The 27,980-nt window shown below is 42.1% G+C and overlaps 2 protein-coding genes across 6 annotated transcripts in view; one reads left to right on the forward strand and one right to left on the reverse strand.

Annotated features, from left to right (window-relative positions):
• The first annotated feature begins 442 nt into the window (after nt 1–442).
• On the forward strand, nt 443–2,374 carry SIVA1 (SIVA1 apoptosis inducing factor). Of its 2 annotated transcripts, none has more exons than XM_076345569.1 (4): nt 443–588; nt 799–1,005; nt 1,477–1,636; nt 2,145–2,374. In XM_076345569.1, the coding sequence occupies exons 1-4, from the start codon at nt 471–473 to the stop codon at nt 2,200–2,202; spliced, it is 543 nt and encodes a 180-aa protein (XP_076201684.1). In that variant the 5' UTR covers nt 443–470; the 3' UTR covers nt 2,203–2,374. The 2 variants fall into 2 exon arrangements, with proteins under 2 accessions (XP_076201684.1, XP_076201685.1); XM_076345570.1 differs by having other exon boundaries at nt 1,480–1,636.
• Nucleotides 2,375–20,568: 18,194 nt separating this feature from the next.
• AKT1 (AKT serine/threonine kinase 1) overlaps nt 20,569–27,980 on the reverse strand; it is a 75,756-nt gene continuing 68,344 nt past the window's right edge. For all 4 annotated transcript variants that reach the window (XM_076345574.1, XM_076345571.1, XM_076345573.1 and 1 more), the window contains exons 12-14: nt 27,487–27,574; nt 22,564–22,666; nt 20,569–21,877 (exon numbers count right to left, since the gene is read on the reverse strand). In XM_076345574.1, coding sequence (XP_076201689.1) covers nt 21,798–21,877; nt 22,564–22,666; nt 27,487–27,574 — 271 coding nt within the window. In that variant the 3' untranslated portion in view covers nt 20,569–21,797. The remainder of the gene's footprint in view (nt 21,878–22,563; nt 22,667–27,486; nt 27,575–27,980) is intronic.

Consider the following 27,980-nt stretch of genomic DNA (forward strand, 5'->3'; position numbering starts at 1 on the left):
CGCTAACGGGGAAAGAGGGTTTATTGACAGTCCCGAGTTTCAAAGCCTTGCTTTGCTTTGTCCTGCCGGGTCCTTTACACCAAGGACCGGAGGAGACGACTTCCAGCCGCCGAGAGGCGTGAGGAGCGGCGGCGGGTGGAGCGGCAGGGCCGGCCGGACGCCGCAGGCAAACCCCGGCCGGCGGCAGCGGGCCCTCGGGACGCGGCGGAAAGCGAGATTTTCCCGCAGGCGAAGCGATCGGTTCCCTGCGGCACGAACCGAGCGGTCCCGGCTGCGACAGGCCTCAGGCTGCGGAGGGGAGGGAGGGCCGGGTCCCCCGGGGCCGGGCCTGAGGCGACGCCGCCGCCACCGCCCGCCCCGCCCATCCCCTCGCGCTTCCCCCTGCCGCCCCGCCATTGGCCGGGCGCGGCGCCGAGGCCGCGGCGAAGGGGCCTCCGTCGGGGGCGGCGCCTGGCCTGGCCGGGCCCGCCATGCCGAAGCGCTCCTGCCCCTTCGGGGTGGGGGCCCCGCTCCAGCTGAAAACGCGCGTGGGGCTGCGCGAGCTGAGCCGCGGCGTGCGGGGCGAGGAGTACCGCCGGGAGGTCTTCGGTGAGGTGGGGGGCGGAGGGGAGGGGGAAGCGCCGGAGCCGCCGCCCGGCCTGTGCCCGCAGGCCTCCCCAGCCGCCTCTGCCTCCCAACGGCCGCTCCGGCGAGGCGGCGCCTCGGCTCCCCCCCCCCCCCCCCCGCCGCCCCAGGCCTGGCGGCGGGGGGCGAGGTGGGGAAGCTGTCCCTAACTCTCCTCTCCTCTCCCGCCGGCAGAGAGGACCCGGCGGCTGCTCTTCAGGGGCGCCCAGGCGTACATGGAGGGCGCCTGGCCCGCCAGCCCCGCCGCCACCTGCGCGGTCACCCGCTCGCCGGAGCCGGGCGGGGAGGCCCAGGACGGCAGCGCGGGGCGCCGCTGGAGCGGGCAGCTGCTCATCGGCCACGACGGGAAACTGCTGAGGCGCCCCGCCGCCACGGAGAAGGGTGAGCGGCCCCGCCGTGGGCAGGCGTCCGGCGCCGCCCCGCGCTGTTGCGTGAGCCGGGCTGCGGGCGCTGCTCTCCGTCCCCCGGGCCTCCTGGCACACGTGGAGGGGTGTGGGGGGCTCTGTGTGTGTGTGTGTGTGTGTGTGTGTGTGTGTGTCCCTCCGTAGTTCTTTTTATTTTATTTTTTTTAAAGGAAGGGTTAGATTTGTGCTTCCCTGGCGGATTTAGAAACGGTTGCATGTATGGCCTGCTTGACGGGCTCTTAGCGGTCTTGCCATTGAATAAAAAAGAACCAACAAAGCTGTAAGCAGTGGGCCCTGTGCTGGTGCCCGCAAGTGTGTTCTGCGAAGTGCCGCCACCTGTAGCTGTAATGCTGAGTGGAGACAGCACGCTCTGCAGTTCTCGGAACTTCCAGGTGCTTTCTCTGTTTTGTCGTAAAGTACATTTCTGCTTAATTGCATCTTTTCCTAGCAGTTCCACCCGTGGGAGTTTCCAAAGCCTGTTCATCGTGTGTAAGAACTGCTGATGTCAAGGAAGCATGTACGCAGTGTGACCAGTTCGTCTGCCAGAACTGCAGCAGGCTCTGCAGCTGCTGTAACACAGTTACCTGTTCTTTGTGCTCCACTATTGAGTAAGTGCCTTTTGAATTTTTAACCTTATTTTAATCATACATGCCCTGAAAATTGGCTGTAGCACATGAAGACCCAACAAGATATCTAGCTCATCCACATGATGGACTTGGAACTCTTCTCACGTTGCTTTAGCAGCAGTAAAACTTGTCTGAAACATGGAGAATAAAATGCCTGTGTGAAGTAGTCTGATCAGTCTTAGTGCAAGTCTAGTTTAGCTTCTCATTTAAATGTTCCAGGAGGCAAAAAATCCTCTTGCTTTCCTGGCAGCAATATAGTATGCTGGCCAGTGACGAATGAATACGCTCCCAAGGAGTAATCTTAAGTTTTTGCTATCATTGTTAACAGTTCTATGATACAAAGAAATGTTGAGTGTGCTGTGTGGGAGTCCCGTGGTTACAGTTGATAATAGAATAGGATGGCGTTCTTTGTTATGTTCCAGAAACAGTAGACACACTGACTTTGTTTCTTTTGGTTTTCTTTTTTTTTTTTTTTTTTTTTTCCCCCTAGTTATGGTGATGTGGGAGAGCAAGTTCTCTGCAATGGTTGTTCAATATTTCAAGTCTGAAACTTGATGAAATAGCCTTTATGGCTGAAACGTCCGTAAATTTCATGAAGTCTCCTTACGGCTGGTCAATTAATCCTTTTAGCATGTGAATTGATCATGGAATTTCTATGTTTTATATCTTTATATTGTACTTTTTAATATTGTAGCTAAATAAACTTTTATATTTTGAGAATTTCTAGATTATTTCGAGTCAACTTTCTCCTTTTCCCTAGCTGTGATATGCCTACCTGGAAGGGTCAACTTTGTGCTCTTAGCTGGTGTTCCTTATGTGATATAGAATTCAGAATATTCATTCAGTGTCTCTCCACTTGTTGCTCATGTTAGGACACACTTTTGTGGGATCAGAATAGAAATCAGTTGCTCCTTGTGTGCTTTCAGGTGAGTGTAAATCTATTCTGGACATGCAACATTTTCTTTGTGAGCTAACTAGAAAAATCAGCCAGGCCTGAAGGCTTTTCCAAATAGAGAATTTGCTGATTTCTGGTTAAATTTTTTTAAACTGTCACAAACATCTTATGATTACTCACAGCTTGAGTGGTTTTAATTGCTCTTTCCATGGTAACTTTGCTAGAAAGAACAATGGTACACCAGGCTTGGAGCAAAAAAACCTTTTCTCAATAGTTAAGTGTCAAAGACTAATTTTCCTGTACTGTCCTTGCAAGATCTTTCTTGGAAAGCGGCTTGTTTGTATAAATTGCCATCTACGCTGTAAACTTCATATTGCCCTGAATACCCACTCAAAAATAGCTCACGAAGTGGTCTGAAAAATGGTCGGCACTCAAGTGTACGTCTCCATAAACTAGTTCATTCCTCATTTTCCTTTCATATTGCTGCAGAGACTGATTTGATTAAGTATTGTTTGTGCTGTAGGAGTGAGACTCTCATTAAGTACTACTGGAAAGCCCCTCAAAATAATTTCCTTTTGCTATGTTTTCAAAAATAAAAACACCAGACTCTTCATCTTGCAAACCAACCATACGTAAGGCAAAACTACAGTGGTCTTTACTTCAGGAAAATGGTGACTTAAGTGTTTGATTTCAGACTGTAGGAAAAAAGGAACAGATTTGATAGGAAAAAAAGAAATTCTCATGGCACTCATAGCTAATGCTGTGTTTCCCAAATTATTTGCCCTGAATTCCCAAAGCAAAGTCTGCCACTCATGCTTCCTAGTCTTCTCAACCATGGTTAGTATATTTTGTGTGGAGTAACTTTTTTTTAACCTCTTCCCCCTCCTCTCTAGCCATTTCTATTTGAAGAAATTGAAAGGCCCTTGCAGTGCAAGTTGAGAGACTTACTTCTCTTGTGGGGACATCTTTATTTGACATGCTGTTGAAAGCCTACTGGGTATTATTACATTTCAGAATCCTGCAACTAACCAAACAGAACAGTAAATGCTTTAGCAAAGGGTGGGGTGATAGCTGTTGCTGAATATCACCACTGTTTCATAGCTGCACGTTGCATGGCTTTGGATATATCGGCCACAATGAGGTGCAAGATGACATTCTTTCTAGCCCCAGTCTAACACCCTGTGTAACTATGCAGAGACAGTTTAAAAGCATTTGTGCCCTTTAGGGTATCCTGAGGTGTGGGGGGGTGTCACTTCACTACTAGGTCGACCATCTGTGTGCTAGCATAGTCTGGCTGATGGCTCGCATTTGTTTCCCTGTTCTGCATGCTTTGTAGCTGGTTAAAATGGGAGAGTTTACTAGTTCTTACTCCAGTCTTGATTCTGAGCAACTGTAAAATATATCTTGTCCCCACCCCCAAAACAAACAAACAAACAAAAGTCTGTGTCAGTCAGGTGAGCTAGTAGTAAAAGTATTAGTCAGGGTGTGCAGTAATTCCACAGTATTATCTATCTTTTCAAAACTGTAATAGATTAAGTCAGGATGATGGCAGATCTCTGGTGCAGTTCCCAGCTGTCAGGTATCATAGGGCAGATAAAAATGTTGTTCCTGTGGTAAGCACCTTAAAACACAAAGCTGAGTTTTATGAATGGGAAGAATCTGTGGGTTAGTGCATTTAAATGTTAGTTTTAGGAATGAATTTTAAAACTTGGCTTTGTTTCATTTGAAGCTCTAAGCAGTGAACAAAGATGTTTTTCAGTCAAGCGTATTTTTCAAACCGAAACCTTTAAGTACGTATCTGCTTTTTCTCATTCTCTCCCGAGGGTGAGAGACTGAAAATACTGTTTTGCTTCTAGGCTCCCGGAGAGATGAGACATGTTGTTTACAAATTATTTATGTTTCAAAGTAGTTGATAGATACAGGTTTTTTGGCTCATTTAGTCACTGCTGTATTTCATAGAAAGCTGTCCTCTGTAAACAATGACATGGATTTCATAGCTTAAAGTTCTTATCTGTTATCCTCGAGCCTGCTCCTTGAAAGATGGTTGTTCATTAGGACAGATACCGATGCAGAGTGAAGACCTGGGAGAAGAAAAAAGCAGGAGGGCTGGAAGAGAACGGTTAGAGGCTGGGAGGAGCAGGGCAGGAGAAGCACAGAACAGTGTGGTCAACTCTTGCATCGGGGTGGTGCATCATACATGTAAGAATTTTTTTGGTTTTTTGGTGGTTACCAGCTCATTTGCTTCTCTGGCTTCAGAAGGTGTGAAAAACTGCTTCTCATGTGCTTGTATCTCCCAAAAGACTCAGATCTCGTTATTGAGGAAAGCTCCTGCTCTAGCCCTGCAGTTCTTAGATGAACAACGGGAGGTAAAACTGCGGACTGTTTTTAAATCTTTATATTGCCTACAGAGAAAACCCATGGGAAGGGAAGAATCATTGGGTGAGAGGTCCAAAGATTTTTCTCTTTGTCTAATTAACTCCTACGCACAAGGCCTTGTCTGTTGCCACTGATCACAGAGCTGTACGTTGGGTACTCCTAGGACTGCATAGGGAGAGTCAGAGAAATTGTCTGGTTTATTAATTGAGCAGGAGATTGTTTTTTATACTGTGCTTTATTGTTATCATATGTTCTTCCCTTCCTATTCAGTGCAAAGTGTCAAAAATCGAAGTTTGCCTGGTGTTCAGAGGGAAGGACATCCTCTGGGGAGCCAGCGTATTGACGGGTGAAATACCCTACGGTAATGATTTTGCAGAGGGATGGGAAACTTCTTCTGAGGCCTGTATATCATCACTGGTGAAATACATCTCAAAGAGCACAGTTTTATGTCTAAAAGGAAGTCAACTGATCTGATCAGGATAAAACAATTTCCTTAAGCCTAGTATGTGAGTAAATACTAGAAATGTATGGTTGCGAAGATACCAGATGTTTCTTTAGGGACAATCTAGGGTGGTAAATTACTTCAGTAGTCTTCAGTATCTACAATCTGCATTAGAACAAAACCACACAATATTATGAAGAACTTCAGTAAAAAGATCAAATACACTTGAGTTATCTCCTTCAATAGCATTTATCCATTACACGCATCCCTCATAGTAGTGTTGTGTTCTTGGCGGGTAGACCAGATTTGGTGGTTACACAAACGACCTTAGTCCTGTGTGCGCAGTGAGTAATTCCTGTATGTTGTGTAGATCAGGTCAGAAGCCTGTTTGCTTTCCAAGAGAAGAGTGAGCCATTACACAGATGATCCAGACACCCTAAAAAAAAATAAAATCTTCGCTCAGGACACAAACCTAACCAGTGCGATTGTGTGACTGGTACCTCTTGTTTAATACAGACAGCACCTAAGCCTCTTCCCCTCCTTTTGTTTTAGTGTCCTACCCATTTGGACCCTGACTTGTAGCCAATTCACAGCCTTCCTCCCCCCCCCGCTTCTTTCTGGGCAGGTGATAACTAGATGCAGCTGTATTTTTATCTCAGGACAGGGCACAAAACCCAAGTTATTTAGGTGTAAGTGAAAGATGATGTCCTTTTTTTCTTTATGAATATGGGTAAGACATTTATGCTTTGCTTCTGTGCTATATTTGCTACCATCAGCTGTGAGATACTAAAAAGTGGCAGCAATCCACAAATGGTTGAAATCTTCTGAATCTTTTCTGAAGAGGCACAACCAATAAGTAGAATGGAAACAGTATCTTTGTCCCTAGGTTTGTTAAGTCTGATTCTTTTGAGAACGCACAACTAGCCTCCAGGTGAATTGGTTAGACAACAGCAAATGCCAGCACTATGTGAATAATACATACTTCTCTCTTTCACCATGCAGGACCCTACTAGTAGCTGCATGATGTTTTTGTGTTTTGAGAAGATCAGACTGGATTAAAAAATTGAATCCTAGCAAAACTTAACCAATATTAAACTCCCACCTATGCTGTATCTGTACAAGCTTAGATATACTGCTCCCTTGTAACTTTTGGTTAGTTGTGATACTGTTTCATCATGGCAGGATGATGCAACTGTTAGCTATTTGTGCCGCCTTTACCTTCCAGCTAGATTCCTGCAGTGCTGACTACTTAGGCATGAAGTCCTCAGTGCTTGGGGAAACTACAGATAGTATAGAGTGTGGCAGTCTATCTCCACAGTTTATTCTGTACATGTCAAGCTTGTCCTCTGTTCTGTGCAGTCATTTACCATCAACTGTCAGACTAAGCTTAGATCCCAAGCTATTGTAGAAATGTGTGGGGTTGTCTGAGCAGAGGGAGGAAAACCTCAAACCATCCAACAGAAGCACTCTGCCAACGGGCAGAACAAAACTGCTACAGCAGCACAAAGATCATATAGCCAAAGTTTGTCGCATAACATTGGGTATTACAGCTTTGCAAATGTGAAATGAGAGGGTTGGTGGGAGGCTCTTCCAAGAGAGCATCTTTCTTCCAGCAGGCTTTTGCACGAGGACAGATAAGGCTAAGAAAGACCATGAATGTCGAGTTTCCTTGTGCCTTGTGTTTCTTCCACTCTTTAGGGTTTTTCATTACTGAATCTTACAGGGGAAGGTAGCAAAGCTTTGAACATTGTGTTTTGTTTGTATTGAAGCAAATTGGTTAACCTATTAAAAGTAGCCAAGAGGCTTCAGAAAATGTTAATGCTTCTTTAAAAAGCATTTTTTTAAAGCATTAAAAAGCTTTAAAAAGCAAAAAAATAAATAGGAGCTGTGTAATTCAAAGACCAACATTGCTTGTGGATAGCAAATTGGAAGAAAATTATTCTAAATCTTACTATTTTACATTAACAAAATTGCAATAGAGTGAAAGTGGACACCGTATATTTTACAATATTTTAATGAGTATCACAGTAATATACATAACTTCTATCTTTTTCTTTTGTATAGGTACTTTATTTCTAAAGAAATTGAAGTATCATACTTTTTACAGTAGATTGCATTTTGAGCTGCTACCATTGTAATACAAGTTTTAATGATATTTGCTAGTGTTGTGTATTCTGGGCTTTTGTTATTTTGTTTTTTCCTTAAGGAAATGCCTCAGCTGGAACCAAATTATTATAGCTTACACTTTTATGACAAGTTTTTTAGTTCTCGTGGTTGCGATTTCCATTAAAACCTAATGATAGATGTTATATTACTTATCTCTTGCAGAGGTTATTATTGCTTAAACATTTTGTGGTTGTAGGATTTACTTTAAACTTTAGGATTTGTTTAATTGTATTTTCTTACATTGTTTTACTCAAATGTAGTAGTTGAAATCATGATCCCCTTCTTGTTTGTTCTGTTGTCACTTACTCTGCAAGATACGGATGTTTTTCTGTTTCTTTCCCTGACAAATACAGTTGTAAGTAGTGGGTCCACTTGATAACCTGCACAGCGATGTCAAAATCAACATAGTTTCACCAGGTACTATCTTGATCTGTTCTACATACATATGCTCTTAAACTTGCACTGAAGTTCCGAAAACTGTCAGTGGCTCCTTGTGCAGAAGTCCACTTTAATCTGATTAGAGACTTAAGATCAAACGTAACCATTCATCCTACCTTTTCAGTAGAAGTTTCATGTTATAGCCACAGGGTGGCATCACTATGTTAGTTTTGTGTCGATTGTTACCCAAGTTCTTAGTTTTTTCTCAAGTCCTCACGGCTTGGTTGATACTGTTATAATTGGACTGCTAGGTTGGGGGGGGTGTGTGTTTTAAAATATCCCCCTCATAAATCTGTAGGTCCAAAACAAATGCTTCCAAAACAGAATTTTTTTTATCCAAAAATACTTTGTACCATTCATAAAATATAGCCTGAAATTCAAAATGGACCGTTTTGCTGTCTTCAAAGACAAAAGCAAAATGTAAATCATGTGCACAAACACAAATTGATCGCATTATTTTTTCTTTGAATTTTAAGGTATCAGTATCATAAACAAGGGTATTTATATGCCAGACAATATGTAATTATATCACTCTTTTCTTAAAAAAAACCCAAAAAACCCCAAAGAAACAAAAAACCACCCCAACTACCTTATGCCTCATTTCACATTTTGTTGCATTAAATTAACATATTGCATACATGTTGCTTCTCATAAAGACGTGAAAGAGTACAGTCATTGCTATGCTGGTAGTAGGACTGTAAAGCTGGATTTTGAAATGGATGGTGCTGAGCGAGCAGGCTAACATCACTAGAAGGCTGCTGCCCATCACCTTTGCATGGCAGTGGCAATGGGGGGATGGTCCTGATGATTGAGAAAGGGTGAGGGTTGTTATGCCATTCTTTGAGGAGAACAATTTGAGGAATTACGGGCTGGTCAGTCTCACCTCAGTCCACAGGAAGATTATAGTGTGAATCCTCACAAAAGCTGTGACCAGCACTACATCCAGGCACGTGAAGGGCAAGAACATAATTGGGAACGGTCAACGTGGATTTATCAAGGGCAAATGATGTCTGACCAAGCTAACTGAGCATCACCAGATGAAAGAAGTGGATGTCATTCACCTTGACGTTAGCAAGGGTTTCAACACAGTCCCCCAAAGTACTGCTGTAGAAGCCGCGCTGGAGAGGTATGGTTTGGACAGGTGAACCATAAGGTGGGTAGAAGCTTTGCTGGACTGTCAAAGGGCTGTGACAGGCAGGGCAAACCCAACCAGCAGCCGATGACCAGTAGCATTCCTCGGGGGTTGTTACTGGCACTGATGCTATTGGATGTCTTTGCTGATGACCTGAGCGATGGGACAGAGCAGACCCTTAGCCAGTCCCTGGATGATGCTGGGTTGGGGGCAGTGGGCCGTACCTGAAGGGGGGCAGCACAGGAGCCTCAGCAAGCCATGGAAGTGGGCTGGCAGGGGCCTCCTGGATTCGGTGAGGGTAGGTGCGAAGTCCTGCCCTGGGGACAGAGTCACGCCATCCATAGCCCAGGCTGGGTGCTGACTGACTAGAAAGCAGCTTTGCAGAAAAGGACCTGGGTGTGCTGGGGGGCGCGTTGCACCTGAGTGACAGCGTGTCCTTGCCATGGTAAAGGGAAGCCATGTCGGGCTGCATTAGCAAGAGTAGGGGCAGCATGGGTCCCCCTGTGCAGGAGATCCAGAGGTGTTACCGTTGCACACAGAGGCTTTAGTTGTCCTGAAGACCCTACAGTGCAGAGAGACACCCCTAACAGACAGGAAGCCTGGCTGCTTCCAGCTCACAGACAGGGCATGTCTGTGGCCTTCAGAGTCTATCAGAAGCACAGGTATTGCACGATTTTTCTTGGGATTCCAAGGCTGTGTATTCATGTATGGTGCTTTTGAATACACTTAGGAATTTACAGTACTGTTGAACCTCTTCAGCACTCTTAGACCTGCTGCATTCTTCCTCTCTTCTCCTAAGCATTGAATACTGGTAGCTGTCAGAAATGAGGAACTGGTAAAAAGATATGTGGTCTGACTATGTCCACTCTTACATCCTGTTTACTCTGCTAGAACTACTGATATGATGAAACTTACTCATATCCTTAAGTGCTTTGGTGGGCTGTGCTGTAGAGTGCAGCGCTTTGCAGAATATAGATTCCTGAGCCTAAAGAAATAATTAAATTTTCAACCAAGTAGCTTACATACAAAAATTAATGCACTTCTATGTATCTCAGTCCCAGCAAGTTTCATTTTAGGAGCTTGATTCTCCCACGCTTTCTTGCACTGAGTAATAACTCGCTAAATGAGTAATCTGATTGTTCTGATTTCTCTTTCCATGATAGCAAGATTATTTACTGCCCTAAACTAGATTTTAAAATATTTTTAAACCCAGTAAAAACAAGCTTAGAAACCTGGGACTGTAGTCATTTTGGATGAACAGTATAAGGAATTAAAGTGTAGTAAAATGTAAGGCTGAAAATACATAGTCAATGTGCAAATTTTCATGGTCTCCTCACAGAAATGTTAAAAGAAGCAAGCCAGCTCAAATACTTCCTTCATATTCTGCTGAGTGGCTTAACTCCATGTTGTTCTGGATGTCCTCACTTGTCTGAAAATGGGAGAACTTGGTCTCAGTTGGGTGTAGTCACATGTATTGCTACTTACAGAGCTGGTTTAAGATACCTGTGTATTCAGATGGGTCAGATTTTCACATGAATGCAAGAGCTTTCTTACTCAGCCATCGTGTGGAGTAAAGAAGTTCTATAGAAAACTGCTTCATTCATGTGAGCTCATATCAGCACTGTTCAACACAAGCATCTGTAAGTCCTGAAAATATCTTTTGTTCCTTACCTATCCAAAATTGGAATGCACTGTCTTAGTGAGACCAAGAACTAGAAGTTGTTGTAAACCCAGTTAGAGGGACTTTCCCTCTTCACTGGTACAAGTCTTCCGTTCTTCGTTTACTCCATGTGCTTCCATATATCCACGTGTTCGTGTTTAGGATCATTGCTATAACCTTTTCTTCTTACATCTTGTACCGACTTTGTCCCTTCTGTGCTGATGCTACCGATGGATACAGCAAGAGCTTGTGCACTTCTGTTCACCGTAACGCTAATAAGTTTTCCATTTGTGGAAGTGTAGTGCTGTCCCTGCTCTGCTGAAGAGATCGTCAAAGCTCGCGGTGCTGTCCCTTCATTGCTGCTGGTGCTTGTAATCTGCAAAATGATGTGATTTGGGGTTCTTCCATCTTTTCCTTAGTGCCAGATACTCTCTTCGGTTGTGTTTTACAGTGCAAGTATAGCTTAATACGCAAGAGTTGTGGCTCTGAAATGCCTGTAATATTAATTTCACAGGTAGTGTCTTCTGCCCAAGTTAAATGAAAACTTTCATAATAATGAGTGCTTCAGAAACACTGTCAGGAATGAGACTACCCTTTAATGTTTAGTGGCGTACATCACTTGGACATGAAAACTAGCTCAAACCTCAACACTTGTTCTCTATTTTCTCGAGAATTTCAGTTCTTGTGAGGCTTTTAACTTTATTTCTCCACTCAGAATATTTTCTCAGTTTGCTTAACTCATGCTACCATCTGTTGTTCAGTAACTACTCAGAGCCAAGACGGCTGATGGAGATCTGAGTCCTCTTAGATCAGCACTTGGCACCGTGAGCTTTTTCACAACCCAACAAGCAGTTCCAACAGCTGCATGCATGAATCACTTAAGTTATAGTACCCTGCAGCACCCTGTTAAGAATGGGTTTTGACAATCTGGTCAGATGCCACACAAGCAAAAGTGCTATGAACTGAGCTCCTTGGAAGGTGTGACGTAAATTTAAGATCATTATTGTGATACTCATTTTAATGTAATGTGCTCTAAAGTTTCATTGCTGTTCAGAAAGCTTTGGGAATACCTAGATTGTACGTAAGAATTTACCATTAATTACAAAAAAATTTCAGTAGGCTGGGGGGTGTGTGCATGTGTGTTTATTTGTTACAGCAAACTATTCTGACACATTCTCTATGGCATTTCATATTACTGAGAGACAGTTTGCCCCAGCAGTAGAACTGCTCTTCACATGCTTTTGAGTCAGTCTATATTTAAACCTGTCTCCAGCAGTATTTTATTTCAGTTGTTTTAGTCTGGTTTGCTTAGCTGTGGACACATTCTTGATTATGCTGTATGTTTATTGAAAGATTTGCTATCATGTACTGTTCTTCTGCAAACACTACAAAACATCGTTTCATTCAGAGTTTAGCAAGCTGCAAGAGCACTCCTTTAAGGTTTGCAAGAGGATAGCGTGGATTCCTTGTTGGTTTTGTAGCAGTTAGCTGATGGCACTAACATCAAGCCCAAAGGACTGGTGTGAATCAGCCTAGTGTCATTGGGCAAACTGAGCTACACAGCCGAGGATCTTGTCCTGCATATAATTTGTGTTACGCTCTAGTGTTGTCATTATTTGTTTAATGATAACCATTGCTTTGGCTGAGTATGTAACACAAGGCCATTCACAAAAGAATTTATGGAGTCTGTCTGTTTGTATTTCACTTAGCTGCCTAAATAAGGGGGGGAGGGAGCAATATGGAGGTTATATTGTCTTGATTTTATTTTGAAGCTGCATCTGCAGACTAGCTGGAGCCAAGCAGGGTTAACTATAGGATGGGACAGTATCATCCAGGAATAGGGTGTTGAAACTTCCTGGGCAACTTCCACAGAGCCGCCTGGCAGGACTTCCCCCCAGTTCCTCTTAGAAAATGAGACCAGTGGGTTCCCAGGGGATAATGAGGGATGGGTGCCAGAGGTGAGCCATGGAAAGCCTCAGTGGTTCTGCAGAAGTAGGATGGGAAAGGACATGATTAAGTCTTGTGTCTAAGAGTTTAACCAATTTTGTTGAGTCAGACTGCAAGCCTTTCACACCACTAGAAAGGTGGATTAAATAGGCCTCAGGATGTACAGGCTGCAGGCTGCGGCAGCGAACTTGAGGATGCTGAAGAAGGTTGGTGTTGGTTTCCCAGAGTTAGTTTCTAAGAGTTTTAAAGAGTTAAAGAAAATATGTAAATGTCTTCCATCAGCAATTTTCAGTAAATATCTTCCATCAGCAATTTTCAGTTAATGTCTTATCAGGGATTTAACTGTATTTTTACAGAGAACTCTGGATAGGTTAAACTTGATAGTTCATACCACAATGAAAAGATAAGTTAGATAAAGGGCAGAGAAATGGTTTGTTTTGCTTTCCCCAGGTTTCTTACATTTACCAGCTGGAAAATCATACAAATTTAGGGGTGCCCTGGAACAGAAATGGATGCCGGACAGTGAGGGATGACCAGATTTTTTTTGTTGAAAGCAACTGACTTCCTTCTAACTCTACTAAAGAAATAAGAGTGAATGATGAAAGGTGCTGGGTAGTTATCTCCTCTTCTTACCCTAGTGATTTCTAGTTGTGCTTCCGCAGCAGAAAGGATGTTAAAAATATCAACAGGAATAGGAAATCGCTTTAAAACTCAATGGGAGACATGCTCTTTTCTTTGATAAGCTCAGTATTTCATGCCATAACACATCAGTCAAGACTCTACAGGAAACCCGGAGGATGCAGGTTTATATAGACAATGTAAAGTGGTCCTATAGGTTTGGGTCAGGTGACAAAATTAACTCACCCAGCTTTGCTACATTAAAGAACTGTAGTATTCAAAATAAGGTTTCATTGATAGAGTACAGCTAATACGTCCATCCCTGAAGTCAAGTACTTGGTTGTCTTCAGCATTTTGTATCATCTTCTAGGAAAGCCACCACACGCAGACCAGCGGCAGGCACAGTCCTGACCCACGCTGGAGGCTATGGCCAGGACTTTCTCCCAGTTCGTGTGCCACACCAGATAGTGCTGGTGGGAGAAGGAAGGACTACACTATAACTATGCTTTAACTACCCTACCTCCTTTTGCTCATTAAATCTGCACTTGTCCGAGAGACCAGGGAAAGAGGGTCCTGCAGCTTCCTTTTACCATTTCAAAGGGAGCTTAGCTGTATATTGGCTCTCTGATGTCTCCACAGCAACCCAAGGAGCATCCAGCATCAGGACACTGCCCAAGAGAAAATAATTTAAAGAAATATTATGTCACTTCATAACACACCCTCTAGAAGGGACTGCAGAAGAAGATCTGAAATAGGCTAAGGAGACATAAAAAAGAATGAGAGAAGGTAGGGGAGGAGGAAGAAATCCATTGTTTCTTGTCTGCTGGGAAGAGACGGGGGAAGGAAAAAGGTGTCGTAAGGAAAAAGTCAAAAGGCAAAATAAAGAGAACTGGAGTTCAGACAAAACTGACTAAAAAAGGGGAGAGGGGGCAGAACAGAGCAGCCTGGTCTCTACAGGTAACACCGAGCAATCTGCATCCAACCTCCGTGCAGCAGGGAAGTGAAAGCGCACCTCCATGTGCCAGCTTTTTTCCTGCTCCCAGGAGAGGAGATCCGCTCTGCAGCAGACAGACAGATGGCGTTACCATTGCCTGTGCTCCTGTGGGGGATTTTTCCAGATGGGGAGTTGGAAGCGTCTTTGTGCTGCTACAGCCTTCCTCTCCAGCAGCCCTGAAGTGCTCGGGGCCTCCACCAGCCTGTGCACCCGTTATCGTATGCTACTTAGACATGTGCACACATGCAGCTCGGTGCTGTGAAAATTTCAGCTGAACCTGTTAGAAAAAGAGGTGTATTTATATCAAGGGTTTTCTCCATGTTTGAAAGTTTCTGTGTTGACTTTTCCTTTCTTGTAACATGGGCCTGTGTTTTTTCATTATCGAGAGATTGCTAATAAAAACTGGGCCCCCAGCACTGATCTGAAAAGAAAGTTGACACGACTGTTTTGCACAGAGGAACCCCAGACGACATTGCATCACTCACACGCTGACTTCATCAGTCAATCTCGGTGCTTTCCTACAGTGTTAGGATACCTCTCCTACCTCCAGCAAAGCACAGATGTGACAAGTAAGTTTCTCAGTTACCTGGAAAACTCTGGGCAGCCCAGGAAGCATCATCCTCATCACGACTCAGTTTGCTGCTTACTAGAATTAGAAAAAAAATCCATTTTAAGTAACAGGCAGGCAGTCACCTTTGATCTCCACTTCCGTAACAGCTGAGCAAATGAGCACAGAAAGTAAAACTTTGGAAAGGTAACGTGATTTCAAGTTTTACAATCATCAAGTAAAGGGAGATACTAAGTTTAATCCCTTTATCTTAGTTACACATTAAATTTATGACAACCTCACCTGTCTAAGTAAGTACATTTTGTTCTGCTTTCTTATACTTCCCTTCCCCTGCACCTTTCCAGTCTGCAGCTACACATGTGACCTTGCTCTTTCCACTTCATTTTTATTCAGTTTCACTTTATACTCATTCCTGGACTGTCAGCAGGTATTCCTGTCTTCCTGTTTAGTTTCATTTCCCTCAATAATATCAGAATAAGGAACAATTGCAGCAGCTGAACACACCGTATGGAAAGCTTACTATATATGCTGCAACCATCTTAAGAATAGTATCACTCCATTTGCATTATTAAAGTTCATTAAAGGGCTTACGTTTTGATCTTTCTGCACATCCATAAAGCCTTTAAAATCATTGGAGCAATTTATCAAATACATTAGAAAAGTTCATTACTATTAAAAAAAAAAAAAAATCACTCAAATGCTGTATTGTCCCCATGTGCCAGGCCTGTGCGTGGGAAAAGGTGTTGCAGTTGTTCTTGCATAGTCAGATTTGCACTTCACTGAATTAAAAATAAAAAGCCAATTATTTCAGGCTGAGGAGCCTCTACAGCGCAGACCTTGCCCTCAGCCATTCTGGGACACCTGACCGAGGCACTGCTGACATGTGGTGAGCTGCTGGATTCAATTCTGTCAGGAGACCTAAGTCAAACTGGCATTTTCAACAGCAGTCGGCAAACTGGAAGCATATGCAAATCCACGGGGTACAGCTGCAAAGCTCCAGGTGCCAGCCACCTTAAGGGAGCTGCAGCTCCAGCCTGCACTAGAAACAATTTCTGAGTGACCTGTGTCAGACAGGTGAAAAGACCATTAAGGAATCTATTTTGGGCACGACACTGTGGAAAGGGAAAGCTGCAACCACCAAAACCAAGCAGAGATGAAAGTGCCTGGTGGTGATGCTGTTTGTTTGTTAATGCAGCCTTTCAGAAGCGGCCAAAGGAGCCTGTTAGAGTGCAAATCCTAATGCAACGCAGACATCATCCTTCACCTGAAAAAGTAAATGCCGCTCAGGGTTTTCCCTCCTAGTCATGCCAGGAGTAGCGTATCCAGCCTGCCTGCACCCGTCGTAAGCGATGCAAGGGCAAGTGTCGGTGTTCCTGCTTTAGAGGAATGCGCTGACAACCTCCACTTCAGTAAGTGACAATACGCTAGAATACAATGTACTCTTCATATCCCTGAGAAAATTACTTACAAAACTATAATGCAATAAAACATGTACTAATTCAACAAAGATACACACTTTGCTTAAAACAGTAAGTGCAGTGAACTGGGGATGACCAGGGCCAATGACATGAAAGAAAATGAGAAAAATGCAGGATTTGTACTACTGGAAGCATCTCAAAGCAAGGCTGGTGCCAAGTCCCATAGATTGTATGAAAGTAGTAGACAGGTCGTGTCAGTCTGGAAGTATAAATACATACCAGAGGTGACTGATAGGAAAAAAAACCCATAAAGAACCTCCTTCACTAAAGCACACGCTCTCAAATCCAGGACCTAAATCATTAAATAGACTCACAGACTAGTTGAGGATTTCTGGAGATTGTCTGGCCCAGTGCCCCTGCTCCAAGCATGGTCAGCAAGACTGCCCTAAAGGAGTCCAATTTGTTCCAATCACTGTACTTTTCAGTAAGCTGAAGGAAGAACAGTATTACTGGTTTTGCTTTCCTTCCAAAAGAATATAATGTTTAAGCACGTATTTTCTGATCATTTTCATCCAATTTCGATGAATTCCCAGGCACTGTGCTGAAGATGACAGTCACTGTTTTTTGTTCTGATACAGGTTTTCTCAGTACTACACAACAGTTTTCTGGCTAACAGCATCAGTGCTGTAAGAACATAATAGTGCAAGGAAATAGCTATGGTAGAATTCACAGATAACTAAAGATCAAAACATTTGGGGTAGGGATTGTGTCTCCTCTGTTTCTGTGAAGAATTTTCACTCTTGTATTCAAAATAATTATAGTATCTTCTGTGGGGTGAAAGTTATGTATTATTTAAAAAATGTGCAGAACTTGAGAGACCCTCAGAATTCAAAAAACACAGCAACCACTGTCGGTGCGGTCATTATCTTCTCAAAACAAATGCAAAGACCTGATAAAGATGCAAAATACAAGCGGTTATGGTAGTATGACAGAAGACATGAAGAAACAGTGTGGAAAAATTCATAAAAATGGAATCTTAGCATAGACCGGGGTTACATTTAACACAGGAAGAAGTTCATAAAGTCCATCTCTAGAGAAACAGGTAGTGAGCAGTACCAGGCAGCCAGCCACGTGAAGCAGTGCGTCGGCGAAGGAGAAACTGAGAACCGAGCTACAAGCACACTGAAGAACCACAGAGGGAAGCAGCATTTTCACATACAAAGTCCTTGGTCTGGTCCTCAAGAAAGAAGCCACGATGCTCACAAAACCAGGATGGTGACCAGCAGTTACAGAAGTTAAAATTAAGGAGGAAAAAAAAAAAGGAAAAAAAAAAAGTGGCATGCAGGGACTACGGTAACAAAATGGTTTTGTTTAAAATGTTTTCAGACACAGAGCAAGTAGTCATCACCTGATTAGAATGCAACATATGTTCCATTAGACAGAGCTACTACACGTCTGTACACTCAGCTGCACTGGGGATAATAAGCTCCCATTTGCTATAGGCACTGTGTGTTCTTTTCGTTTTACTTCTGGTGGCAATTAACCTCCCTGTTATTAAGAAAATTGAGCTAAAAGTGGAAGACAAACACACTCATTTGCAACACTGAAGAAACAAGATCCTTTTACGTTCGCCCATTTCTTCAAATGTGTTTTTACCTCTGAAGCTTTTAGAAACAGTGAAATAAATCAAACCTTCCTCCTAAATTATCATTTCCCAAACTTCTCAGGCAGAAACCCCATGCAACTCTTACGGGCGCTTCACGTGTGTGGGCTTCTCTTCTGCAGCTCTGTCTCCTTGGAGTTTGCATTCCCACTATAGGTCGTGACCTCTAATTTGGGACCACCATCCTAAATCCTGCTACTGGAGATAAAAATCTGACTTAGCATATGCTCTCTAAAAAGCAAAGGGTATTTTCTCTGACAAAGATTTAAAAAAACCCACAAACACTTTAAGAGTATGAAGAATACAGTACTCTTGTACTGAGCATTTAAATGCACGTAAGCAATCCGAAGTAGCAGAGAAGAAAATTCACCCCCAGTTAAAGCAAAGATCATCCAATTCAAACAATCAAGGAAAGTTTTTACCCTCAAACCTCCAAAAACTATCGTAATTTGTTTCTCAGTTGGGAATGCTATAAACCACGGTGATCTTCGCCCAGTTTAAACGGAGAACAGCCTGCCATATCCTAATGGGATTGTACTGGATGTTTTAGTTACACAAGAGAATATAAAACAGAATTTGCAGAATTACCTGGCTTCTGCCAACGTCTCTTAACCCCAAATAGCACAAGCAGCGGTGCATCTCTCTTTCAACCAGTGCTCAGCTGACCTCGTCTTCCGACCGTAGTCAGTGGCACACAGAGAACTGCATTATTTGCTCTTGCATAGGTTTTTCTTTCCCTGTTTTTCTCCCAGCCTGAGTTTACAACCAAATTCCTGGGCTGTGACATACTGTGAGTGTTCTGCGCTTGGGATGCACCATCTTTGCTGCAATGTACACCACCAGAGCAAGATGACATTTGTCAATGCCAGAAGGAAGAATGAGGAGGTTCTGGCTGTACAGATAGTTAGAAAAGTTTTGGGTTTTCAAATAAAAGAGCTAAAGGAACGTGCAAGATTTACACGGTCTCTGCATTTACGGTACAAAAGCAATCCGAGGTGAACGGCACTCAGGTCACAGACTTTTGTGATAGGTAGGGAAGGACAACAGGATACTAACAGTGATGGCTATGCTACTCCTTATTTTCTGTGCTAAATCAAAATTTGAAGAACACACTTGACATTTGCAGGTAGACAGCTGTAATGCTGGTAATCATTCCATTATAGACGACAGGCAAGGCGTTTTGAATAATCACAGGCAAAATGAGGGAGGGTATCCAGAAGACCCTGCGTTCAGGTGTGGCCCTCAGAGCTCACAGTTGCCAACAATACAAAGATTCCCAGACTTTTTGGCAGCTTTTTTTTTTTTTTTTTTAAGTTCCATTTTATATATGGGAATTAAAACAAAAATCCATTAGCAACAACTGGCAGAAAAATACTGTTCTGAGACATAATCAGCCTCAACAGAACAACCCGATCCATGTCTGTTCCTGCATTTGGAAGACCAGATTTTCCTGGGGCAGACGACGGTAACCTTTGCTCATTCGTGCTGCCTATATTTGGATGCACGGAGTGTGTTAGTTCAGAACTTGTCGGGGCTTGTAGACTTGCAGAAGAGTTCTTTGGACTTCATCCCCGGGCTGGCTGCAAACTTAGATGAAGGCTTGGAATCGAAGGAAGGAGAGCAGTTAGGAGATCAGACTTGCAGAAGGGGACAGGCTGTCCAGCATCAGTGCAAGGTATCCTCTACAGAGACACAGATCCCTCCTTTCACCTTCCCTCCTTGCATAAAGTGTGCAGTAAATTCTCCTGGGAATTATACCCTATTCCTTGAACCAAAAAATGTTTTGGATGTTTAATGGCTTACAAGTTGCAACTTCTGTGCTTAGTTTGAAGCACACTGCAGTTGTCCTTGGACGTTCTTGTACTTTTCTCTGTATTCTTGTTTGAAAAAGGACATTCCAGCCTCATATAATTACCTCCTCGAAGCGATTAGTATTAGTCCCTAGAAAGGAAACGTGGTATTATATATTGTACACTGGCCCAAGTGACTGGAATAGAAACACCTTTGAAGATTAGGGCCTCAGTAACACAATCGCACTGGCATCAGGAGGACAGCAAAATGAGGCCTGTCCTTGTTCACCTCAAGACAAACTATTTCTGGCACTATTTCTTTTAACAAACATTTTCCAAAATTATCTTTGCGTAATGATCAGCACAGAGATGAAACAACTGAGGAGGGGCAGAAAAGCCTAAATCCCTCAGTGATGTGCACAGGAGACTCAAGAAACTGGAGCAGTTGTTGCATCTCTACAAATTCAGAAGGCTCCTACCACAAGAAATAAGAACCTAACTTGTTAAAGCAATTTTTATTTAAGTATTTGGAGGGAAACTTTCATATCATGAGTAAAAATACTAGAGTTGAACGCTGTTTAAAAAAAAAAAAAGTCAAGATGATGGGCTCTCTGTGCAAACACAGCAGTTTCTGACGGAAAGGGGAAGCGAGGGCTTTCATAACATACTCCCTTTCAAATAAAAAAATTAAATGCTAGTTAACTGCAGTACATGTCATCATTTTTTATACAGTCAAGAGAATAAAAAACAAAAAAAAGCAATTTAAGAGAACGCAACCTACAATGGAATAAATTCATTCGCAGCAGAGACAGAATAAGACTGCTTTTATGAAAATTACAAAGAAACATGATACAACAAAAATAGGGTGTGGGGAATTTTCCACTAAGATTAAAAATGTAAAACAAAACGTGAATTTTTAACACCATTATTATTCAAACACATATGAAGTTTCAACCTAGTTTTTTTTCTTACACATGGGAAACACTGTTAAAGTGAATCTTCAAGAGTGAGAAGGCACCATGAACTGTTGGCCGATACCTTTAATGCACACTCAAGAAAGAAGAAATGATCTGGCATGATGCAAAAAATCATTAAGTGTTTATATATATTCATATATCTTTTCATTAAAAAAAAGCGGCAACAAGTCATTACTTCAGTGCCAAAATGTACTTTTGTCTGGTTGACTCACTCATTAAGATGATTTCTCACTTAGACCTGTATGGTATTTTTACACAGTGGTGAAAGTGGGTGATTTTGTGTTGTTGCATTTCATATTAGATTGGTAAATCAAGCGTTTTCTAGGTTCTGAGAAGCCAATCCTATGAAGTATTCCTAAACTCTACGCAAATGGAATAATTAAATGCACTGTCTAGAATGGAATACTCATCTGTACGACGTGGCAATTCCACTGGATTCAGTTTGATACGTAATGTCTTGTAGCAGATGTTATAACAAAAATAACTTTTGCTTTTTGATTTACCTCACTGAGGCCATTAATGCTGTTCCTATAGTTGGTTTTCTGGAGTTGGATGACACTTCGCTGCTGTCCAAAATGAGTTTGAACCTGAACCCTCCAGAGTTTGTTCACTTTGTTGCTTATATTATTGCACTAGCTACTAAAGTCTTATATCTTCCTATATAAATCTAATTGTTCAGAGTGCAGATTCTATATTTAGATAATGAACTGTATGAAATAAATAAAATAAGGGGATTTTCTGGTCAGAGTTGCTGATATGTTGAATACCTTAATTATTTCTAAAGTAAACAGTTTTGGTGTATATTCTTAAAAACCTATGGTCATTCAGCATAAAAGCCTTGACGTAATACTTTAAGAATGGATTTGTTTTCCTTCTCAAAAATGCATCAAAGAATTGTTTTAAATACAGAATCTGTGAGGCTTCCTACAAATTCATCTAAATCGTAATACAAACACAGTTTGTAATTCAGATAATATAGAAAGTTCTCTAGTGTCCATTGAAGTAAGGTCCCCAAAATGCAGTCTGTTTTGTTGCTGAATGGGAAAATGTTGCAAAACATTAAGCGGTTCCACTGGCTGAATAGGAGAACTGAGGAAAATGAGGTCTTCTCTCGTTATCTACACAATCCATGCTGTCATCTGAAAAATGAAAAAAAAAAACAGTAGACCACATTTGCTACCTTTTAAGTAAACAAACAACAAAATAATGCATGGTAAAGTTATTTCAGAAAATTTCGCTGTCGCCTTTTTCTTCCACGACTTGAAAGGACAAAGAAACAGGAAGTCTTAAATGTCACCCCATTAAACGGGCATCACAGGAGATCCTGACTGTTGTATGTAAACAGTTGTTCGGATGTCCATTTAAAATTGCTAGGAGCTGCATTGCTAAAATCCATATTCAGTGTTCTGAATTTCTGGCAATTGCTATTTCAGAGCATCAAACATGCTCAGTTACCATGAAAATAAAATACAATTTGATTGAATACGGACGTTAGGCCATACTCAATTGACTGCTGGCATATACACAGTGTGTGTGCAGATGTACACATGCAAAACTCATGAGCAGAATTATTTTCCAGTGGGAATGTGCGGATTTGGAAAAGACAACAGTACAAATAATTTCACTATCTTCTAAAACAGGTTTTTCATTTCCCAAACTGGAAAGTTTCACGTCAGTTTACCAGCTTCTTGGTCAAATACGTATATGGAAAACCAGCAAGTTTAAACTGATGCTTTTTCAAATGGTCTAAAGAGACCAGGTAACGTTACAGCAAATTATTTCTGGTCGTCTGGAGAACAGAGGGCAACATTTGGGAAAACTTTACCTTGGTCAGGAGGAGTGATTGTTATCATCTGTGCTGTAAATTCTTCATCAAAGTATCTTGTATCTGTTTCAGATGTAACTTGTGGCTTAAACGGAGGCACGAGCTATGAAAACCAAAAAAATACTGTCCATTTACAGGTTCTTGCAGGTAGAATTTGAAACAGGTAGAATTTGAAATAGAGTTATAAGCTACAGTGCCTTTTCCTACATTCCTAAAGTAAGTTTAAAAACCATCAGTTCATAAAGAAGGTACCATAGACAGTAAAAAGCATTTATTTAGGTGTGCGCTTCCTATTTATGGGGCATTTAAGGCATTTTGTCTCTAGGATTTAATTGCACAAAGAAAAACCTAGAATCCTAACATTTCTTCAAGTAATAAATAACATGCTTACAAATTTTAAAAATAATAGCATATACTGGTTCCCCACCTAATTATATGGAAATTGTCAACTGCATCTAGTCAGATTTATGCTTGAGGAGGATGAAAATGAGTAAGAAAGATGCTCAGTGATACCAAACTGATCAGCTAGACTTGCATATCGCCACAAGGGTTGTAATGTTCACAAAAAAAATTTCAGCTACAGAGCTACTGTGCCCACGCAGCTCTGACTGCAACTGTGCTGTAGGTCGGACCAACCCGGGAGAATTTAGGACAAGGCAGCAGCACTTATACTCCCGGTCCCCAAAAGCAGTTTGGTATCAACTCTGAACTCAGAAAATCTGGAGCGCTTACAAAAAAATTGAGCATGCTTAGCGGTGAACATTCTCCTCTTGTTACACCATGAGTTGCACTATTTGGGTTTTATTCTTGACACTCGCTTGGGCAGGCAGGCTGGAAATCATTCATGTGTACCTAGGCAAGCTCTGGCAAGAGGAACTCCAGATGGAGCGGAGCTGCTTGACGGGGGCTGGAGGAGGAGCGCGCCTGGGAAGCGGGGTGGCGGGGCTGGTTGCATACAGATGCACAGAGTTGGAACACGTACAATTTCGGAGGGCAACGGAGCTGGGATTCAGACCTCACTCACCTCCCCGCTGCACGATGGGTAGAAACAGAATGTAAACACTGTTCTTAGCCCTCCCACAGAGGACATGTAATAGCTCTCAGTGCTGGGCTTCAGTTCGCCCACCACTGGGGTTAAGCATGGCCATCTTTTAATAGCACAGAGCTACAGCAGGCAACAATTTAGGAGCGTGATTGAGGAAGTATATGGCTTCCAATCTGAAACCGCAGGGAAAGGTTTATCAAGGCAAATGGTAAATTGCTCCAACTGGAACTAAGCAGTGACCCCGAGAGTTGCACTTCTGCTCTTACAGAAATAAGAACGCCGCCGACAGAAATCGCTACCTGGAAAACACTGGCAATCTTGAGTGTACAGAACACCTCTTCCCCACCCCCAACTTTTCCTCCAGCTTAGATCTGAAGAATCATTTGCTTGGCAAGTCAGTTAATAAGAAAAGCACTAGCTTCAAGCTCCCTATCGCCAGGATCATCTTTCTGATCTGTTTTGAAAGCACCTAAGAGTGTTGTCCTGTCTTACAAACAACAATCCAATGAAGCTCCTTCACTTTCCATGTAAAGACTTTAAGAAGTATAATCTATACATAAGGTGATACTTCCAAATACAAAGAAACATTCTGCAGTTTAAAACCAATCTTAAAAAATTAAGGGACCTAAAAATTCTGTTTATTGTAAGAGAGCACAATTACAGTATATATTCTTCATCATTTTTTTGAATTATTAATGATCCTCTGTGCCCAAGGATGGCTTACAGGAGCCTGGCAAATGTTCCTGTGAAAAAAATTAGGTCCTTAGAAGTGGTCTTTACATCCTGAATTTAAAAAGGAAAAGGAAACAGGATATCCCAAAGCCACAAGTCACTCTGAGCCTTACAGTCCTCCTGAAGCTATTGAAGAGGGAATGCTTCGCATTGTAATGTTAATAATGCTATTCTCAGTCAAGTCAAACCAGCATATTATGTATAAAAACCCTGTTGAGGATGAGCATTCTTTCTTTCACATTTTAACTCTATTCTCTTTCTCCTTATAGCAGTTGTCTGCCTATTCCTTAAAGCGAACCTTGGTTTGTTTTTGACAAGCTGTGCGTGCATGCGTGTGTGAAGTTCTGTCTGTCCTTTTAAGCTAATGGTGGTTTTGGCACTCGCAATGCTCCCAGTTGCTCTAGCTTGCTGTGCGCAGCACAGAGTGATTTAGGACTTGGGCACTGCAGCAGACACCTGAACTATGCACATCAGAATGACTCAGAGCAGCAATCCTAAGTCAGAACACACGTGTAACGGGCTAGCGCTGCCTGTGTCATTTTCCCTTTTATTTTAGTATCTGTTAAAAGTGATTTGAGACAGATTATGATGCACCCACAAGACAATTTTTTTTTTTTTCCCCCTAGCTGTCAAATTCAGAACATTAAGCTGGAAACAGAGGGGAAGCCGCAGAAAGCTCTAACACTGGCTTTACCAAGCAAATATGTTGCTTTACTGAGAAGCTGTGACTGCAATAGCTCTGCAGTTCAACTGGCAGAGATGCCACCTGTAGCTTCCCACTGCTGCAGACCAGCATGATACCCACAGGCTTATGTTGGTTTAAGAGATAAAAAAGACCAGAAAAAAAAAAGGTGATCAAAATCTCACTGCGTATGTTTCGCTAGTAGGTGGGCAAAATATTGCAAATTAAATCGCACCTTTCCTTGCACCAGAGACAAATAACAACACTCTTTCAGGAGAGTCTAATACTTTAGTATTTTAAATATTTCATTTAAAATTCTTGGGACAACCCCAGTTATTCAAAACTCCTTATAATTCAAAGCAAAGCTATGTTTCCAAAAAGCTTAATTACAAAGTAAGTGTTCTCGATTACCCCAAGCCTATATTCATAAACATATCCACCATTACCTGGAGATAGTGGGTAACCAAGCTTAGCACATAAACACCTCTAGGCAGCTGACAAAATTCAGCTTTTATCTGTGAGACTGCATTTCAGGTAAACGCTGCAAGATTCTCTTTGGACCACCCAGAACGTAGGTAGCAATTACTCACAGGCTTTTTGAAATCTCTTCATTTGCACAGCATGGCTATTTCTACAGCAGGTAATGGTTTACATCCAATTTCAGATGCACATGCTAATGGGACAGGAGTAAAACCAGAATCCAGCCTCTTTGGATATGCCAAGGTCAGAAATAGTCTCAATTAGCACACTGTCTTCTCCAAAATATGTAACATCTGGAATTTCCTGGTAGTTTCCACAATAATCTGAGTCAGTACTACTGTGGGACAATTTATGAAGGCCTTCTCAGTCCTATGGATAAATAAATTGCCTCCAGCTGGTGTGATTTCTCCTCCATTCAGGGAAGCAAGACTACCATCAAATAACAAATAACTTCACTGAAGACTTTTGAGCCCAGTTATCAACTTCTTACCTTAAACTGCAAACCCCAAGTATTCAGCTTGTCAGCTGGGTGAAAATGGGGATAACCTCCTGTTTAGAACAGTAATTCAGATATACTTTGTACATCATACTGAATAAACTCCATGCAACTCCCTCCTGTCCTCATGACTGCACACAGCTCTCTCTCAAGGGATGCTTTGAAAGGACAGAGGTCTAAACTCTAGCTACACTTTCAAGGCACAAAAACTTATTTTATGATTTTTCAGTTCCCTTTAGCCACACAAATCTGTGAGGAAGTGAAAGAAGAGAAGGAAACAGAGCACTCTGTAATTGTATACAGGCACTGGACAATTCTCCCGCTACGGTATGGAAACCAGCGGTATTATGCTCTATTTTTTTAAGAATACAAATGTTGCTAGTAGATCACTGTGTTAGTTTTACCGAAAGAATCCAAAGAATTACAACTCAGTTTCTGCTAAGTTTCTTACCTGCTCCCACCAACTGGAGGGACAACTAAACTGTATTTAGAGATCAAATGAGATCTGGTATCATGAGGGGCTGCAGGGGGAAGGCAGGAAATTGGGAAAGGCTGGGATTGAGTGAGATCATGTGGCGCCAGTAGATGGGAACCTTGAATGACCAGACCCATGTTTTAGTTAGCTGCATTTCACATGAGAGTTACGGAAAATGTAGCTGGTGAGAATCAAATGGGAGAGGACAACAGCAGATTGCCCCGAGAACACGAAGCAGAGTGGAGTAAGTTATCTGTGAACAAAGGGACAGTGAGGCATAGACAACTGATGAAACACACTCATACGGAAAGGGCTGGGCTCTTTGACTTCAGTGGCTCCCATTGGAAAGCCTACAAACTCAGTGGGTCTCAAGGAAAACCAATGAGACACACCATGAAGTGCAGACACTTCACATCAGACCTCTGTCACAAAAAAAAAAAAAAAAAAAAAAAAAAAAAAAAAAAAAAAAAAAAAAAAAAAAATTAGGCTTGGACTGATGTAAAAGCCTGCACTTCTCTGCACTTGCCTACTCAGTCTAATTTCATCATTCAAGACAGGAAAAATTCAAAGGGAACAAACAGCCCATCTTGCACTACTGCTTCTAGGAAGTTTTGCTTCCAGATGCTCAGGAACCAACAATAACTCCTGGGCTTGCAAGGGATACATCAGTTGACAGCAAGAAATGGCAACAAGAATTCACAGGAAAAGCCATTTTAAAAGTTTATATACTGTCTAAATTTGGAAGCAATTTTGGTTACATCCTATTTATTCAGTCACAGAAACATGTATCTCATTGAGAGATACTCCTCTCATTGCAAAAAAAAAAAAGCTTTGGTTCAGAAGTAATCTGATTACAGTATTTTAAGAAACATGAAGCAATTTAGCCTTGTTAAAAACAATTACAAACCTCTTCCGTGGAGGGCTTCTGTGTACCTTACAGAGGGCAACAAAATTTGAAACATTCAGTATATCTACAGCTACAATTCACCTTGGGAGAACAGTTGTGTAAGTACCTTTTTCTCGTATACATCTTGCCAAACAATACCAGCAAAGAATTTGTGCTGCATAATCTCCTTGGCATCATCAGGACCGCCACCTAACCTGTTTGGGGCAAAATAAGTAATTATATGTTTGAGTACAGTTATTTTTCTCATGCAATTTTTATTAAACAGTAGTAAAGAAATTCTGAGTTTATATAATACATTTGGGAGCAGTTCTAGCATTTGCTTCATATTTGTTTTTTGTGCAAGGGCTGCAGGATAGTCTTATTTTAGTCTTCAACACAGTTCCACTAAAAGATTTGAAAACATGCTAACAAATAGAATTAGAATAAAGGTCTCTCCTGAACAAACAAACAAAGGAAAAAAATAATAATCACAATTCAAAAGACCTGCCCTTCAGGAAAGATGCTGTCCTAGGGACCACAGCAGATCCTGCAAGTAAAAGGTCTGAGCCACACACCCTTCTCTCCTAAATTAATAAGTGCCTACCCCTTACAATTTTCTAG

The sequence above is a fragment of the Aptenodytes patagonicus genome, chromosome 7, assembly GCF_965638725.1.
Source record: "Aptenodytes patagonicus chromosome 7, bAptPat1.pri.cur, whole genome shotgun sequence".
In the NCBI taxonomy this organism is placed as follows: Eukaryota; Metazoa; Chordata; class Aves; order Sphenisciformes; family Spheniscidae; genus Aptenodytes; species Aptenodytes patagonicus.

What these genes read in the sequence shown, in the direction of transcription:
- SIVA1 (XM_076345569.1), top strand. Translation starts at nt 471, where the DNA reads ATGCCGAAGCGCTCCTGCCCCTTCGGGGTGGGGGCCCCGCTCCAGCTG. An exon ending in GTACCGCCGGGAGGTCTTCG is followed by an intron (nt 589 to 798) that starts GTGAGGTGGGGG and finishes TCCCGCCGGCAG; the next exon opens with AGAGGACCCGGCGGCTGCTC. An exon ending in CCCCGCCGCCACGGAGAAGG is followed by an intron (nt 1,006 to 1,476) that starts GTGAGCGGCCCC and finishes ATCTTTTCCTAG; the next exon opens with CAGTTCCACCCGTGGGAGTT.